This window comes from Protopterus annectens, chromosome 12.part0 (genome assembly GCF_019279795.1).
Source record: "Protopterus annectens isolate FY-2018-M chromosome 12.part0, PAN1.0, whole genome shotgun sequence".
Taxonomy (NCBI): domain Eukaryota; kingdom Metazoa; phylum Chordata; order Ceratodontiformes; family Protopteridae; genus Protopterus; species Protopterus annectens.
Window position 1 is genome coordinate 1106049368 of NC_056746.1, and position 18489 is coordinate 1106067856.

Consider the following 18489-nt stretch of genomic DNA (forward strand, 5'->3'; position numbering starts at 1 on the left):
TTAAGCCTTTGGTACAACTTATGTCTTTGTGGAAAGAAAAAAAAAGACTGAAATTATTTGCTTACTAGTGATTTTGTTTAGGCCACCATTGGTTGGGAAAATGCTCTAAACGTATTTCAGAACAAGCATAACCCAATGCTTCTGGGCGCTATGGCTTAACTAAGTTATTTCCTAAATGGTTATTACTGTGCTTACTTGGTCAGGAAATGTATGTTGAAAGGATACAAGGAATACTAAAGCTGAACAGCAACAATTTCTTTCCTTAATCAAAAATTCTGTTCAAGCCATCACTGGATGAAAAGACTGTGTAAAAAGAAAAAAACTTTAAAATGCACTTCAGAGCATATAGAAAGTCATGGCTTCTCTAAAAAGCTGAAGAGTAAAGCAAAATGTGAGAAAAGGAAGAAAAAAGTAATGTGCATTGCATAGGGAGCCCAAGATGGGGGGGGGGACAAAGGAAGACCAGTGTGTGTGTGTGTGTGTGTGTGTGTGTGTGTGTGTGTGTGTGTGTGTGTGTGTGTTGGGGGGGTGGTTGAAACAGTAGGCCTAGGGCACCATTTCACAAAGTCCAAACATGTACATACAGTTGCTGCACTGTATTGTTAGTACAACTAAATACCAGTAACTTTAATGTCCATTTGTGAGATAAGCCAACATTGTGGGGTACACAGGCCTGTTGTAATATAAGAGTATTGTAACTACAGGTCACTCTGTGTGTACTGCTCCTAAAAGTTTGCAGCATGAACTAAAAGGTTGATTAGGATGGTTATCAGTGACAGGGTGATGCATAGATTGAAAGTGCCTAGGGGGCCCCCAACTTGACATCTTCTGGGGGCCCCCAAAATGCTAACACTGGCCCTGTCTGTCTGCCATGTCCACAAAGTATGTACAAACACACTGAAAATATGACCCTTTTAAGTATGTACGAACAAACTGTTCTGTGAGCTTGTAATAGTCAAATGCACAATAAACTCCACGAAATACTGTACTTTGCGGAATATGCTCTGTAATTGCTGCATTCTGTGAAATGACTTTACTGTAATACTGCACAAATATGAGAACACTTTATACACTTCTGATAACTCGAATGTCTTTGATTAATTAGAAAAATATGTGCTTAGCGAAAATGCAGTCGATTCCTCTTATTTTATTCATTTTATGCAATTTGGACTTTATTTCAAACATTTTCCATATTAATTTCAATATTTTTATTAATATTGGACATATCAGTTTATGTGAATATCATTTAGAACATTCTGTATGCCTTGTTTCATATTTTGTGAATAAGACTAGGGCTGAGAAAGTTTTAACATATGAAATTCATTACTGACCTGTTTTGCGAAGTATGCGTGCAGTAGGGAGGATTCACTCCTGTATATTCCTCCAGTTTCAGCTGAGTGCCTCTCAGTCTTGAACTGAAGAATTTGGATTCCATCCTGGCTTCAAGTCCTATAGACATGCCGCTTCTGACACCATGTCACTCGTAACTCTCTAACATAGATAACAAGCAAGCAGGGTATTTCGTTTAGATGCTTTAATGCATAGAAACACAACAGGATGGATTACAGCATCATAAAATATAAACAAACTAGCTAACAGGCAGACCTTACACACATACATGCTTACATCTCAATAGCTGACTACAAAATGGCAGTCAAGATCGCATGTGCTCAGTATTTAAACACTTGTGGAAGCCCTTGGATAGCTTCTTAATGATACGTACACACACACACACATTGTTCTATAACATCAAATTGCTACCTTTTGCAGGTACACAGAAATAGGCATATCCATTCCTGAAAAGCAAACTAAACCGCTCCCAAAATAACTCTGAATGCAATACTGAAATATGAATGCAGTATAGTAATTTCACAAAGAAAAACACGGCACTGTATTCAGCCTCTGCATTTACAAGCACCAATTCCTTCTTTATAAGGCTCAAGTCAATTCTCTGTCTTTAAATGGATCCTCAGTTCCCTTCAAGTAATTCAGGGCTACCACCGAACCCATATGAACTAACACTTATCTCATTCTTTTGTTACTAGACAGTAGGGAGAAGTGTTACCATTGAGCTATGGGGTGTCTGATTGATTTCATTGAAAAATACCATGAATTGTATAATCTTTTGCATATTCTTTGAGAGATAATCCTGCTTTTTGTTAAGCTATATGACTTCAAGAATGATTTCTCACTCACTCACTCACTCACTCACTCACTCACTCACTCACTCACTCACTCACTCACTCACTCACTCACTCACTCACTCACTCACTCAGGTTCTCTATGGGGCTGCCAATCTGCATTTAGGTAACACATTAAAGGGCAAAACAAAGCCAGCAAAGATGTGCTTTTTATGGGGCAATAACCCCTCTGTAACTCCATGTGGGGAATTTCACCCTTCACATGCTATAACTCTTTATAAATAACTCTGAGGTCATACAATCAATAAATCAAAGCTTTCATTACATTCTTTTTAGTATGTTGCTGAAACAGAGACTGTCAGTCTTAATTGTTCCCTTAACTATCTACTATAGTCAGCTAGCTGGATTTTACATGTATGAATAGTTGAAAGTATCCAGAAATTACCCATGGAAATGTAAAATTTTGACACTAACATCTTACAAATGTACTTCTGATTTCATTATGAGATTAAGAATAATGGTAAGGAAATACAAATCTGTTTCATTTTATTTGCTCCGGTGATTCTTACGTGCTGCTGTCTTACTGCCACACTCACTGTGGACTTCCAATACTACCAGGGATAACACATTGTTAGAACTGTCCTCTGAGAAGGGCAGAAACTGTTTGCGCAAAAGAGTAATTTGTGGTATTTGATGGTCTGGCAGTTAGCACAGAGAACTAAAGCTCTGACTTATTAATGAGTGTTTAAATCATTCTACATTCATGTGCCTAATGTGTGACCTTGAGCAAGTCACTTAACCAGACAGTGCATTAGGGCAATTGGAAATTTGTGCTAGGGTCCTTAATGGTTTCCTAGACTGCATGCCTAGTAACTACCTATGAATCCTATTAAGGCTATAAATGGCTAAGGAGATTTTGTCCTGTAGCTTATGGTTTGAATCTACATCTCATAATCAAGTTGATTTACTGCCAATAAATTAATCGAGTACCACCATATCAAAATGGTTCTACTGAAAATCATTTTCAGGAAACCAAAACATTTTTGGCAGGGACAAGCCCTCTTGCATCTCATGTGGGGAAATACAGCTATCTAACCAAACTCAATGGTCATAAAACAGAATGGAAAGGGGAAAGCCAATTTTGCTGAACATATTTTTGTTAGGAACAGTTTTTACTAGACTGGGACTGGAATAGCAATGAAAATTCAACTATCTGTTTTTCTGTTTGTTTATCTACCAGCTAAATCCATTTTTAATAATTATCTTACCTGTTATAGAAATGCTTCTGTTAATTTGTAGCTAAATTGCTTGGTTTATTGTTACCAGGCAGGATTTTATGAATTGTTTAGTCTATCCTTACCTGCCATGGTTTAGCATTGTTGATATTTGCACATGTTCTATTTTCAAACGGGCCTTTGCCAGTTATACACAAACTCAAATCCTTCAGTGCATGAGTGACTGCATAGACAGCATTATAAACAGTATATGGTTGGCCAGAAGTTGATATGTCAAATAAAGCATTAACTCCAAGTAAATTTTCAGTTCCAGTGCAAATTCTGGATTGTGTTCCATTATCACTGTCTGTAGTGGGCCATTTACAACCAAAGACATCTTCCCAGAAGATTCTGATATGAATGTCATTTGGGTATGTGAAAGGATGGAGACTATAGAGGAATTGTTGAAATCCAGCCATCTTGCCCCCACGTGGTACATATAGAATAGAACCATTTAATATTTTTAAAAATGTGTTGCTAGAAAATGCTGCAGACAGAGACCAAGAGTCAAAGGAAAGCCATAGTTTTTCAGGAATGTTTTGATTTGCTATTTCTTTTATCAATGGATATATGTTAGATTCATGTGCAACTGCCATAATAACCTTTGCAGAGGAATGCTGGATTACATTGGTGATGTACTGAATTTTCTCTTTGGAGTACACTATGGGAATAATTTCAAAGAAAGCAGTACAAATGCCATTTTTGAATAAATCTTCCTTTAGAAGTTTGCCTCCAGTTTCACCAAAATCAGTTCCCTCATAGAGAATCCCGATCCAGTTCCAATGAACGTGTACTGCAAATCGAGTGAGGCCATATACAAGAAACTGGTCACTTGGGAATGTGCGAAGAAAGGATGGAAACTGCATCTTGTCACTTAGAAGAGAAACTGAGGAGCCATAACTGATCTAGAAATTAAACAAAATGGGGTTGGTTTAATAATTTAAACGCACTTGCTGAAAATAAACTTAAGTGAAACAATGTTAACTGCAGTACTGAGATACAAAAGTAAGACATGTACACTAAGGATCAGATTCACTTTCCATCTGATGATTCGTCACAGGAATTATTTCAAATGTTCAAATGAAAGTAATGTGTATGTCACAAAACAATTAGCAAGATTGTTAAAAAATGGCCACATATCAAACACACTGAAACCTAATAAATATAATCAATCATTTTCACTAGATAGGATTTCTCTCAATGTGGATAGCATAAAAAATCCACCAGACTTGTTAAAATAGCCACATATCAAACATACTAAAACCTAATAAATGTGATCAATCATTTTCAATAGACAACCCTTCTCTTCAAAATTTCAGAGGCTAGTCTTTTGACTTTGGTGTTGTGTAAATTATTCTTCAACTTCAGCTTCAGCTTCACTTTTATTATAGTGCTTATTCAATAAGCATAGAAACCATTAAAGTGAAGCAAATGTTTTTTAAATTTATAAGAAAAAATATATTATATATTAATAAGAAAATGTCATCTGGTGATATCAACTATGAGTGCAATGTACAGCATGAAAAACAAATTAACAAATAACAGTAACAGCTGCCAACAAAATGTACCAATGATAAACCTAAGCACAAAGAGTTGCAAACTGCTATAGCACCCAAAGGAATGTCCAGATAGCTCAATGTCCACTTATAATCCACCTCTGGAAAATTTGCCTAATATGGATCACAAGGGAGCAAATTAACAAATAACATTCCATTCCATAAGTCAACACCTATCGATATAAAGAACAAACAAAGCAATTACTGCGAAACTCTGTCTACTTTTCAGGCTGGATCAAGAATTCCAACAAATAATCTGAAGTTCTAAGACTAATATTCATCTATTTAACCACAAAAAAATTCTAAAAAATGATTGGAAATAACATTCAACTTTTTAGACATTCACAAGATGATTGTTTGGCAATTGCTTGGCCACTCATAGCATTCATATACTTCAGAATACAAACTGCAGCAAATAGGAATCATCAGCAGTAAAAGAGTACAATATAATAAGCTGGGAAAACTGCAGTAAGGAGAAATATAAATATATATATATATATATATATATATATATATATATATATATATATATATATATATAGAGTATTTCCCTTTAGTAAAATATGTCCCTTTTCCGCAGTTGAACAGATTGAGTACACTGAAAAATATATAATTTCATTCACAACATAGTACGACTTATTTGCTGGCTTTATTTTATTTTGTTTTATTCTTTTAATGGAAGAAAATGCTTAAGAACAAGTGATAATTCAGTGGTATCATGTTTCACATTGGACTGAATGATTTGCATACTACTCCCTTGTATCATACGTATCAAGGTGAGAACATATTTAATTTATTCAACCCTCATAAAGTGGATCTATGCTTAAGTTAGAATTTATCCTCCTCAAGCTTCAGCAGGTATCAATATTTAAACACATTGATAATAAATGGTTAAGGGAATTTTGTTTAGACAAAGAAATAGACTTCATCTGGACTTGGAATGGGTTTTGGAGTAATGTTGAACTATTTTGATAGGGATATTTTTCACCCAAGTTTTTCTGGTAGCAAATTGCTAAGTAAGAAATTCTCTGAGCTACTAAAGCATTTCTTATACTACATCAGTTAGCCCATGAATATGAACAGGATGACAGATATAATAGAGTAGTAAAAATCTATTATTCCAATGCACTTAGCTTAAGAAATCAGATAAGGAAATTATTGGGTATAGTTTATTATTCATAGTTCTTAGTTATTACTATCATGGAGGCATGGCAATATGGTGATCTTCAGATACCAAGATTAATTAATTTTGAATACTCAAGAACAGATACCTGCGGTGTTAGAGTATTGATATGCGTACATGATTTCTTTGTTTCTAGAATATTATTGGCTAACAAATAAATGGAATCACTGGCCATGTTACTTCCAAGTTTCTTTAATACACTTAGTTTATACATTAATTATAGTTATTGTAGCCCTAAACTGAATATGGAATGGCACTCTAATTATTTAAATTTCATGACCTATAAGTGGAATTTGAATAACATGATCATTTGGGGTGATTTTAATTTCCCAACTATCATTTGAGTTCTGGAATATGAAATACAGCAACAGAGCATGGAATTTATGACATGATAAAATTGAGAAGCATGGTATAAATGATTGATTTTGTCAACAGAAATAGCAATATTTTAGATTGACTGTTTACAAACATTGGTATCAAAATGCCTATGTTTACAAATACTGACATTAAAATACCTAACATAATATTATTTCCCCACTAGGATCTTCTGACCACTTAACCATGGAATTTACTGCTGATTTACACATTAACACTTCAAATATGCTAATAACTAGTTATTATTTTTCAAGGAATTGTGAGCTGTCATTGGTTGATGGGATTTAAACCAGAATGTTGAACTTTAACATGAACCATTACTAGCATGACACTTGTTTGAAAGTAAGTGTTTATATATATTGAATATATGTAAAAAGTCAGATTGTCAAAAATATGGTTTACCACCATGGTTAGCTAAATTACACAGAAAAAAAGATAAATGTATCATTTATTCTAAAAAAATGTCTCAAGCTCTTTAAAGAAGACATTCAACACATATTGTAAAGAACTGAAAAGCCAATTAAGACAGCTAAAACAGCATATGTAGAATCACTAGTGAAGAACACCTACATTAAAAAAAATATATAGTTATGTCAACTGTACCAAGAATTCTAACATTAGAGGTGAACAAATGTGCCCTTCTCAGTGATAGGGCCACAATAGCAGAAGTTCTAAATTATTACTTTACTCCATTAGTTTCATCAAAAAGTGATGTTCTTGATGAAATTTCAATTTCTAATAAATCTTAAGTTTCGTGTCCTGTAATTACTGAAGATATGGTGAAATCTGCTTTGAATATGATTAAAAAGAACTGTGGCATTGGCCCTGATTTAATTTCAGGATGTTTTAATCATAGTTTTTGTGGTCATCTGATGCATCCACTAACCTTGCTATTTAATATGTTATTAATGAGCAGTATTGTTCCTGATACCTAGATGTTAGCATATATTGTGACAATACATAACAATGGATCTCAAGATGCTTGCATAATTATTGCCCTATTAGCAAGAGATCAATCTTGGGCAAGTACTTTCAGAAGTATCTACTATCTTTATTAAATATGTAAGAGAACATATTTGTACGTTCTGACCCAAATCAACATGGCTTCATGAGAAAATGATCTAGTTTTACCAATGCAGTACAGTTTTATAAAACTGCTAGTGAAGCACAAAATAATGAACTTAATGTAGGGCTGTATACTTGGATCTATAGAAAGCATTTGAAATCATTCCACATTCATAAATATTAAGCCACCTAAAAAAAAACAGGATATCAATTTATATATTATTAAGTTGATAAAGTGTTGGTTAAGACACAGATGTCATTGTGTTAAGTTCAGGTCCACTACTCCTACCGGTCTAATGCTTCTGTGGATGTCCTCACAGGTCTGTACTAAGTCCAAATATGTTTTCCACTCCTGTGCTGTCTCCTGCAACTATCTACTATCTACAGGAGCCTTTACAAACCCTATACCATCTATCCCTGCTCTCTTGCTTCTGTTGTAATATACTATCTGACCACTAGATGGCACTCTAAACTAGGATAGCTCCTAATACGTCTATCCTTCCCCCTGATATCCAATGTAATTAAAGTTCTGACCCTGGATTGAGGAACATCTTCCTGCCCTATCTTTCCACTCTACCTGCTACTTTCCACTAGCATTGCTCTCAGCTATCACTTACTTTCACTACCACTGTTTCCTCCCCTCTATACCTATCCTTCCCAACTAAGGTACCCAGTAGTTAGCTGCTCGCAGATTGTTTTTTGCTGACTTTTCTCGGTTACTTGTCTGAACCTGCTCCAGTCGCCCTGCGGGCTCACTCAGCTCCCCTACCCTACCCCCAATTCCCACCCAACCCCAGGGGTCCTACCCATATACCTCCAACTGCCACACCCCCATTCCTACACATCCAATCCCATCCTCCTACCTATTAAAGTGCTAACTATCCTAGCTCAACCACTTAAAGATACTCATTACATCACTAAGTACTTAACAATCAATTTACAAACTCAATACCCCAACTTACTACAATACCTTATAGAAACTCCCCTCTATCATCCTCTTTAAAATACCTTACCCCAGCTACTTATTTACCTTCCTTTCACTATGCCCATAACTCCTGGATCCAAATACCCAATATTATTCCTTTTACTTGCACTCCTACCTTTACTATCTATACCCTATATCCTAACTAAATATGAACATCTAACCTTGACTAACTTTAACCATCCCTGACAGACCTGCCACCTTATCTAAACTACATAAATATTACCTCAACACCCTCCTATCTACTGCCAAAGTTTCATTGTTTAGTCCACATTAACTATAACTAACCCAGGAAAACACAGAACATACCCTATAAATTCCTGAATATCATGCACAGGATTAACAATCTTAAACTTCTAGATGGTGATATCCATCCCAACCCTGGCCCAAACACCACAACCACCACTAACCCCCATAAACCAAATACCTCTACTTCGCGAACCCTCACTAAAGTATCCAACTCTCTCCTTATAGCCCGCCTCAATATACAGAGCCTAAATAATAAAGTTGCCTACCTCCATGCCCTCTTAAATGTTCACTCCTTTGACATCCTTTGCCTAACAGAAACATGGTTAAAACCTGTAACACAGGACAATGAAATCACCCCACCAGGATATAATTTCCTTAGATTAGATTGAATAACCATAAAGGGCGGGGGTGTAGCAATATTATATAAAGCAGAGTTGCAAGTAGCACCGATATATGTGCAGCCACCTTCTATTAACAACACTGAAATCCTTATTTCTAAACTCCAAATCAACACCTGTAAATCCATATATATAATATGCACCTACCTCCCTCTGGGTAACAATATAAACACCCTAGAAAATATCCTTTCCTAGCTTTCAACTAACTACCCATAAGAAACCATTGTCCTGGGTGACTTTAATATTGACTGGAACACCTGCATCTCAGCCAACCAGATTACCCACATAAACCTTTATGGTTTTTCCCAAACTATTACCTCCCCCACCAGGATCCATAAACCTAACAATAAAAAAAACTACTCTAGACTGGATACTAATAAATAGTCACCCCCTCTCTTATGAAGTGGGTATCCTTCCTGATGATGTCAGTGACCACTCACTGACCTACATAATCAGGCAAAAGATCAATACTCATAAACCAACCTTATATAAAACCATTCAATCCAACAAAAACGTTAACCCTATTAACTTCCAAACTGAACTAAAAACATGTGACTGGTCACCCCTAAGATACCTCCAATTAGACCAAGCAGTATCCTACTTTAATGCCAAATTCTTAGAAATCCTGGACTATCATGCCCCATCCCGCTCAGTCAGAAATAGGACTAAAACTGCTCCATGGCTAACAAAAGAGACAAGGCACAAAATTCTACTAAGAAATAAAATCTGGGCCAAATGGCGAGCAACTAAAAACCCAGCTGATCATCTAACATTTAGACAGCTGAGAAATGCTACCAAAAATCTATACTTCTAGATAAAAGAAACTTTTACCACAACAGCCAGCAAACCCACCAATACAAACCTCAAAAGTTCTGGGCAGGCATAAATAGACTTCTACACACAGGTCAGTCCAAAACTCTCACCCCTACAGGATCCACCCATGAAAGTCCCAAACATATTGCTAATGCCTTTAATACCTTCTTTACTGATGCAGTCCAATCTCTTGCTAATTCCTTACCTCCTGTTAGCACAGGTTTGTCATCCTCCTTGACTACTTTACCCCCCTCATTTCATTTACAACCAATCCCAACATCCCTCATCTGCACTCTTCTTCAAAAACTAAAACCTTGCACCCTCCTCAGCTGACCTTCTACCAGCAGAATATCTACAGATAGCTGCAGCAGTAGTAGCCTTTCCTATTTCCATCCTAATAAATAGAACCATTACTGAAGGAATGATCCCATCTATCTGGAAAATCTCCCAAATTATCCCACTGCATAAAGGTGGCAACTCAACTGAACTCTCAAACTACCGCCCAATAGCTTTACTCTCTCCTTTAGCTAAATAATGGAAAATGTATCCACCGCCAACTACTAGAGCACCTATTGCAAAATAACTTAATAGCTAACTGTCAGCATGGCTTCAGGCCTTACCATAGTACCACCACAGCCCTCTTATCCTTTTCCATCTGTATTAACAATAACTGAAACAACAATACTCTATCCTCAGCACTGTTTATTGACCTATCAAAAGCCTTTGATATGGTTTACCATCAGCTTCTCTTGAACATACTTAAGTCTCTCTCACTAGATACACAGGCTTTGCAATGGTTTAAATCCTATCTTGAAAATAGGCAACAGGTTGTGCTTTGGGAAAATAATCTATCCTCTCACCTTCCTATTACCCTAGGAGTCCCTCAAGGTTCAATCCTGGGCCCCCTCCTTTTCTCAATTTTCATCAATGATCTTAATCTAATAATTCCTCAAGCTACATGTATCCAATATGCTGATGACTCCACGCTAATATGCTCGGCTACCTCTACACATAAACTCCAGTCTATTATCCAAACAGTGCTCAACATAGTAGAAAGTTGGTTCTTACAGCACAGTCTCCTCCTGAACCCTAAAAAGACAAAACTACTACTCTTCACTCCCACACAAAGGTCCCCCCAATTGACTTCACAGTTATATCCAATGATGGCATTGTCATATCTCCTGACCCAACTACCAAGCTCTTAGGGGTAACAATAGACCATAATCTTAACTTTGACACACATATTAACACAACAATAAAAACAGTTAATAGAATATTAGGCTCCCTCTACAGGATTAAACCCTTCCTTACTCCAACAGCTAGAACAACTATTGCCCACACCCATCTAATTTCCACCCTCCTCTACGCCTCTCCCATCTATACCAACTTATCAAAAAACAACCTTAACAAACTAGCTACCTCCTACAACAATATTGCCAGATTTGCTTCCTCTTTTAGGACTCACCACTGTCAAAACCTAAAGGACCTAGGTTGGCTGGAACTACATAATCAATTTCAGATTCAACAACTTATTATTGCCCATAAGATCCTCTATCTTCCTCACATTACTCCGATACTTACTAGCCTTCTAACCCCCTACAGTAATTTGACAGCCCTTCGCTCAGCCAATAAAGTACTGGTATCTACAGTCAAATCCAAAAATAAGGCCGGGGATTCCCTGTTCTCCAACACTGCGCAAATCCTGGTACCTGCTTCCCAAGGAACTCTCATCTCTCTCCTCAGTGAAACTGTTCAGAAAACAACTTAGAGAATACCTTAGTAACCACTGGTTATGCCCATGTAGTAACCAAGGCTAATCATACCCCCACTTTGTCTGAACTCTACCTATATAACCATTTGCTATTTAATTCCAACTCTCTGTATGCCTCTGAGAGTAGACCCAGATAAGCTAATTCAGTCTTTACAACTTTCTCTTACATAGGATCCACTTCAAAGTATGTACTGGTATAGTTTTCACTTTAGAGTATGAACTTGTTTTTACATATAGATACCTATAAAGAAATTCTTTATCATTCTTATTACATGCTACTTTAAAGTTGCTATGCTACTATAGGATCAGTTTTGATCACACACTGTTAAATACTACTGTACCTGAAGCTGCTATATTTGTTAGTGTGTCTTCATTTCTCTTTCTTATTATGTGCTACTTTATAATTTTTTTATCTCTTTCTTATTATCTGCTACTTTAAAATTGCTATGTTTTTATATAACATTTGTATTCTTCACCTTAAAATAGTACTGTACCTAAAGTTGCTAATATTTTATTTATTTGTACTTGAAGTTGCTAAAATTTTGCTTATGTGGAGCTTTTCTCCCTGGGCCTCTACTGAAAATGGACATATATCCAGTTAGGCCAGCTAGGTCAACAAATGTAAAATAAATAAAATAAATAAATAAAGAGGTTATTGTAAATGTATACACAGTCTATGTTAGGGTCATAATTGGATATAATTTATTATTTTTTCTATCCTAAAGGAGAACTTTTAGTTTTACAAAGCATTCAAAGAAAGTTTACTAAAATAATTATGGAATGTAAAAAAAAAAACTTTCTTTCTAAGAATGTCTAGAAAAGCTTAATTTATTCTCTATAAACTATTTGATGGTCATGTAGCAGCCTTTGTCTAAAATTCCATTCATTTAATAATGAAGAAGTAACACTTCTATTAAATCCACAGCTTTTGCAATCAACTCAGACATCATGTGAAGGAAACTATACTTTTCAAATTGCAAACTGTAGAACTTCATAGAGAAAAAAATGCATTATCCAATGGATAGCAAGATCATGTAACAGATTGCCAATACAGATTAAGCACAGTGATACATTAGAATTATTTAATAAACCTTTAGATATTTGGTCAGGTTGAAATTTCTATACATTGATTAAGGAGTATTAGTTATGATGCTCACTAACCTTTGCACAGTTATGCAAAAATATGTAGGTGTGAAATTATGTTATTAAAGGCACCCCCACATGCACACGCGCGTACACACACACACACACACACACACACACACACACACACACACACACACACACTCAGCATTCTCTACCTAAACTGCATAGTACAACTCTCCAGGCAGGTAGACAGAGAGAAATAGACGCACACAAACACACATTCATTCAGCTTCATTCATGTCCCTACAGACATGCATACACATGCCTACACACCTACCAGCAGTTACATCCCCCCACCCCGACAGCTCCAGTACTCATAGCTGTAACATGAGTGGATGGGTGAACACCATCTTTGACAACGTTCATATTTTTCTTCCTAAAGTAAAATGTTGCTTAGATAATTTTCACTCAGGTGAGTAAAGTTGTAAACTTTTCCAGGGGACGGCACAGTTAATTAGCATTAGTCACTCTCCTTGTTGCCATATTAGCATATAGCTTCTCAGGTGAGACCTCTGTCCATGCCAAGGCCCCCACAAAGGGAAAACATTAACAGTAGAGCAGTCTCTGAATCAGAAAGGCTTATTGTGATGCAGAAATCTTCCAAGACAAGGTTTCCACATAGAAATAAGCCTTTTTGAATTCCCTAAGCATGCTTATTTGTTTCTATATTCTATTTCGTGTATAATACATTCTTTATAGAAAAAACAATAAAACACATTTAATAGTGGTTAATTCCCTGTTTAACTTCTCCAAGACTTTTGGGCATCTAATACCATGACAGGAATGGACCCCATTCCTAAGTAAAATTAAGATTAAAGTTCATGAAATCAGTATTGTTTCAGTCTTTGATGTTAGCCCAAAGTGTTCTTTGCAGCACTCACAATGTGCCCAGAACTCACACCTTCTGCAATTCATATGGAGTTACATATATCAGTGACATATCTAAATATGACTGTAATTCTTTTTTATGAGACCCATTGCTTTTGGAACCTTCTGGGTATCCTTCTTCCACATTGCCCTCATTTATGCCTGCAAGTCCTGGTATTTTATAATGTTGTGTCTCTATGTACATAATACACTGTAATCACTGGGTGTAGCGATTTCAATGATCAATGCTACTTTTGTCTTCTTTTCATAGACTACTATATCTGATTTTCCTGCATCTATTTTTTGCACTGTTTGTAATGGGTGATCCCATGTGATATAAACTTCATCATTCTCTATAATACTTTGTGACTCATGTTTCCAATGGTTCTCAGTTATTTCAATATTGTAATGTTTGCACAATCCCCAGTTCAACATTTTTACCATATTATTATGCCTTTCAGTATTTCCATTGTGGCAGTTCTGGTCTTGTATACCTTACAACTTGCTCCAAATGTAATGATTTTTATATTGGGAAAACTGTTAGGAGTTTACGTAAATGAATATGAGAACACTTGTATGCCATCAAAAACAAAGACGAGAACAATGCTTTATATAAGCATACTAAATATTTATTTTTTTATTTATTTATTTTACATTTGTTAACCGGGAGAGTCCGACTGGATACATGTCCATTTTCAGCGGAGGCCCGGGGAGAAAAGCTCCAAGTACATAACAGACATATGAACATTGTTAATGCAAAAAAAGGAAGATAGTTGAGTTCTAAATACAATATAAAGATACATCACATCTTGGGGAAAAAAAACAACAGCAGCATATAAAAAACATAGGTCAGTTACAAAGGCCACAGCCTTGTTAAAAAGCGGTTAAGGATAAGGATAGTGAGGTAAGAGAAGGGTAAATTATAGTGGTTAATCAGGTTTGGAACAGGGACATTGCCAGAGAGTATTGAGATGGGGTTTAAGCTTTTTTTGAATTGTAGGAGTGAGGGTTCTGAGGTGAGCATGGTCGGTAGGGAGTTCCACATTTTACCTACAAAGTTTGAGAATAGAGAATCCCCAGCAGAATTATTGGCTTTGGTAGTTTGATCTAAGATCTTATTGGAGGAGCGTAAAGATTGCAGGTTAATATAGGGGTGAATGATGTTTTTCAGAGCTGGTGTTTTCTCTGGGTGATACAATATTTGGTGAGCCATTTTGAGTTGGTTGAAATGGAGTTGGCTGGAAAACTCTAACCACCCTAGTTGCTTCAAGTTAGTGCAGTGGTGCGTTCTAAAGGTGGAATTTGTGGCAAATCTAGCTATGTGATTGTAACAAGAAGCAAGTTTGTTAAGGGTTGTCTTGTTTAGGTTTGTAAAGAGGGGGAGGCATAGAAAAGAGTTGATAGTAGGTGTGTGCTGGCAATTGTAATTTTAGCATGAGGAGTGAGAAAGTGTTTTACTTTATAGAGAGAGCCAAGCTTTTTATTGACGGTTTTGATGGTAAGATTGAAATGGGTGTCAAATTTAAGGGAGTTATCAATGGTAACACCTAATAGCTTTGTGTGAGCTTCTGGTGATATAGTGATTCCATTGGAGGATGTAATAGAGAAGGTGGGGAAGAGTCTTGTTAGTGGGTGAGAAAGTAAGTAGTTTTGTTTTGTTGGGGTTGAGAACTAGTTGTCGACTTGAGAACCATTTTTCTATTAGGTTGAAGGTGTCTTGGGTTGAAGCAGTGAGGTCTGCCAGGTTGGAGGCAGTGCTGATGATAGTCGAATCATCTGCATATTGAATGCATGTGGCATGGGGGTGATTGTGGGCAGGTCATTAACAAAGATGGTGAAGAGAAGAGGGCCAAGAATAGATCCTTGGGGAACTCCAAGTGTAACAGGTAGGCATGTAGATAATTTGTCCTGCCATAGAACAGCCTGTTGCCTATTGGACAGGTAGGATTGGAACCATTTCAGCGTGGAATTGCTGAGTGATAGTTTTTAATGTATGGAGGAGTTGAATGTGGTTCACCATATCAAAGGCCTTGGAGAGGTCTAAGAAAAGAGCAGATGATAGTTTATTATTGTTTCTGAAGTTATTGATGGTATTAGAAAAGGATAGTAGGGCTGATGTGGTACTGTGATTTGGCCTGAAGCCATGTTGGGAGTTAGCTAGAATTTTATTTTTGGTGAGGTGTTCCATCAGTTGTTTGTGGACACACTTTTCCATAATTTTGGCCAGGGGTGAAAGTATAGCTATAGGTCTGTAGTTGGTTAGCTCTAGTGAGCTACCACCTTTATGGAGAGGAATAATGTGGGACATTTTCCATATGGAGGGATGAAGGCTTCTGACAAGGTACGGTTTATGATTATGGAGACGGATAGAAATGGCCTCAGCTGCTTTTTGCAGAAACTCAGCTGGGAGAAGGTCAGCTGCTAGCTTAGTGGGTTTTAGTTTTTAAGAAGAGATGTTATAAAGGATATGGGTACTGGATCGAAGGTAAATAGATGATCTGATGTAGTTGTAGTATTCTGCTGGCATGGGTAGTGGAGTGGGCTGGTTGTTTGTTTGAATTGTGTGGCCAGGGATTGTATAGTTTCTGTGAAGAAACTATTGAATGTGTTAGCAATGTTTACAGGGCACTGTTGTTTGCAAGTTGTTGGAGTGGGGTGGGTTGCCTGGTCTGGGTGCAGGAGCTTGTTTAAGGCTGCCCAGAATTTTTGTGGATTATTAAGGTGTTTGTGTTGTAGGTGGAGGAAGAAGTTTTTTATCATTTAAGATCATTCTTTTAGTTTCATTTCTAAGTTGCCGGAAGGTTTGATGGGAGTGTGGGTCTTTAGAGGTACGCCATGTGACCCACATCTTGTTTCTAGATAGGATTTTGGATTTTGTTTCCTTAGAGAGCCATGGTGCGGTTTTGGTTTTAGTTCTAATGGACCGTATTGGAGCATGGGAATCTAGAATCTTGAGGAAGGTGGTGTTGAAGTAGATAACTGCCTCTTCAAGAGGAAGAGACTTGAGTATTGTCCAGTTGTGGGCTTTAAGTTCAGTTTGAAAAATGGAGGCGTTGAATTTATTATTGTTCCTGATTTTTTATGGTTGTAAGAAGGGGTGATTTTCTTGAATTTGATAACATAGGTGAGTAAGTGATCACTCATGTCCTCTGGGTGAGTACCTGCTGAGTACTGGTCAGGATCTTTATTAGTAAGGATCCAGTCCAGGATGCTGTCTTTGTTTTGGGGTTTACCTAGTCTGGTAGGAGTGGATATGAGCTGAGAAAAGCCATGTAGATTTATGCTGCTAGATGGGGAGCTAGATGAGAAGGAATTCCAATCGATGTTGAAGTCACCTAACACTATGAATTCCTGGGGGTGAGTTTGAGTTAACCAGTGGAGAAAGTCCTCTAAGGTTTTGTTATTATTGTTGACTGGGGGGATGTAAATACATGCTATATTTATGCTTTTATGTTTGTTTGGTTGACGTTTTACAAGTAGAATTTCGGCATTGTTTGTTAGGAGGGGTTGTGGAGAGGCAAGGGAGATTTGTAATGTATTTTTGTAGAGTATGGCTACACCGCCACCTTACGAAGTTATTCGGTCTGCTCTTAGTATATCATACCCTGGTGGGATTATCTGTGTGTCTTTCGTACTTGGTTTAAGCCAGGTTTCTGTGAGACATAGTAGGTCTGGGGAACAAGTAGCTAAAAGGGCATGTAGGTTGTGAATCTTATTGTTTACACTTCTGATGTTTAGATGACAGGTCAGAAGAGAGTTAAAGGGTCTAGAGTTTAGATTGAGAAGTGGAGGGGAGGATAGGGTGGAATTACAATTGAGTGGAGAGGAAGGGCCAGGGTTGGGGTGGATATCACCATCTGTGGCTAGTCTGTGATTCAGAGTGGTAATGAATTTGAGGGCTTTGAGTAGAAGTTTGTAGTAATGTTTATCATTTGGCCTAATATTGGTAGGTTTGATAATTACATAGCGTTCGAGTTCTAACAAGGTGGGTGAGTAGGGAGTCAAGTCATGGCCTCTGTTGTTAATTATGGGTGAGGGGTTGGTTTGGTAGCCTGGGTGGTGGAAGCCTATGTAAGACCAGGTTTCATATAGGGTAGCTAGGTAAGGGACAAGTAGGAGGGGAAAAAGAGTTAGTATGATAAGCTTCCTGGGTGGTGTCATATTCCGTTTGATCTTAGAGGGCGGTAGTGAGGTACAGGAAGTTAGGGGACAGTAGGGGGAGTGGTTTGAGGTTATAAAAGTACGAGTACTGGGGGCGGGTGGGAATAGGGGGCAGGGCGGAGAGCAGAGCGAGCACGAGCGAAGCGAGTGCTCGTGGAGCGGGGTTTACACTAAGCCACTGGAGCCCAGGTTTCAAGATGTAACTCCTGAATAATTAACTTGCAGGTGAGTAATCTCATCTAAACAAACACCAGGTTCAATGCCTATGCTTTGGGAGCTTGTGTTTACAATTTTATAGCAGTTTGCCTTAGTTTTAGAGTGTGTTCTGTAGTTTAAGTGGAGTATATGCAAACAAGCTTGGATTTTTTGTTTGGGTAAGCCTAGGTAATTTGTGCTAGTGCTGAGGACCCTTAAATAATACTTTACTTTAAAGTCTATACTAAAATGACCAGATAATGACCTGTTTTGTTTTTACAGGTTGTGGGCAAAAGTAGAGTAGTCGCTCGAA

The 18489-nt window shown here is 37.2% G+C and overlaps 1 protein-coding gene across 1 annotated transcript in view; it reads right to left on the bottom strand.

The window, feature by feature from the left end:
- The window catches only part of LOC122816256 (extracellular calcium-sensing receptor-like), a 133076-nt gene that overhangs the window by 97294 nt on the left and 17293 nt on the right, over positions 1-18489 (bottom strand). The window contains exon 4 of the mRNA XM_044088994.1: positions 3502-4320. Coding sequence (XP_043944929.1) covers positions 3502-4320 — 819 coding nt within the window. The remainder of the gene's footprint in view (positions 1-3501; positions 4321-18489) is intronic.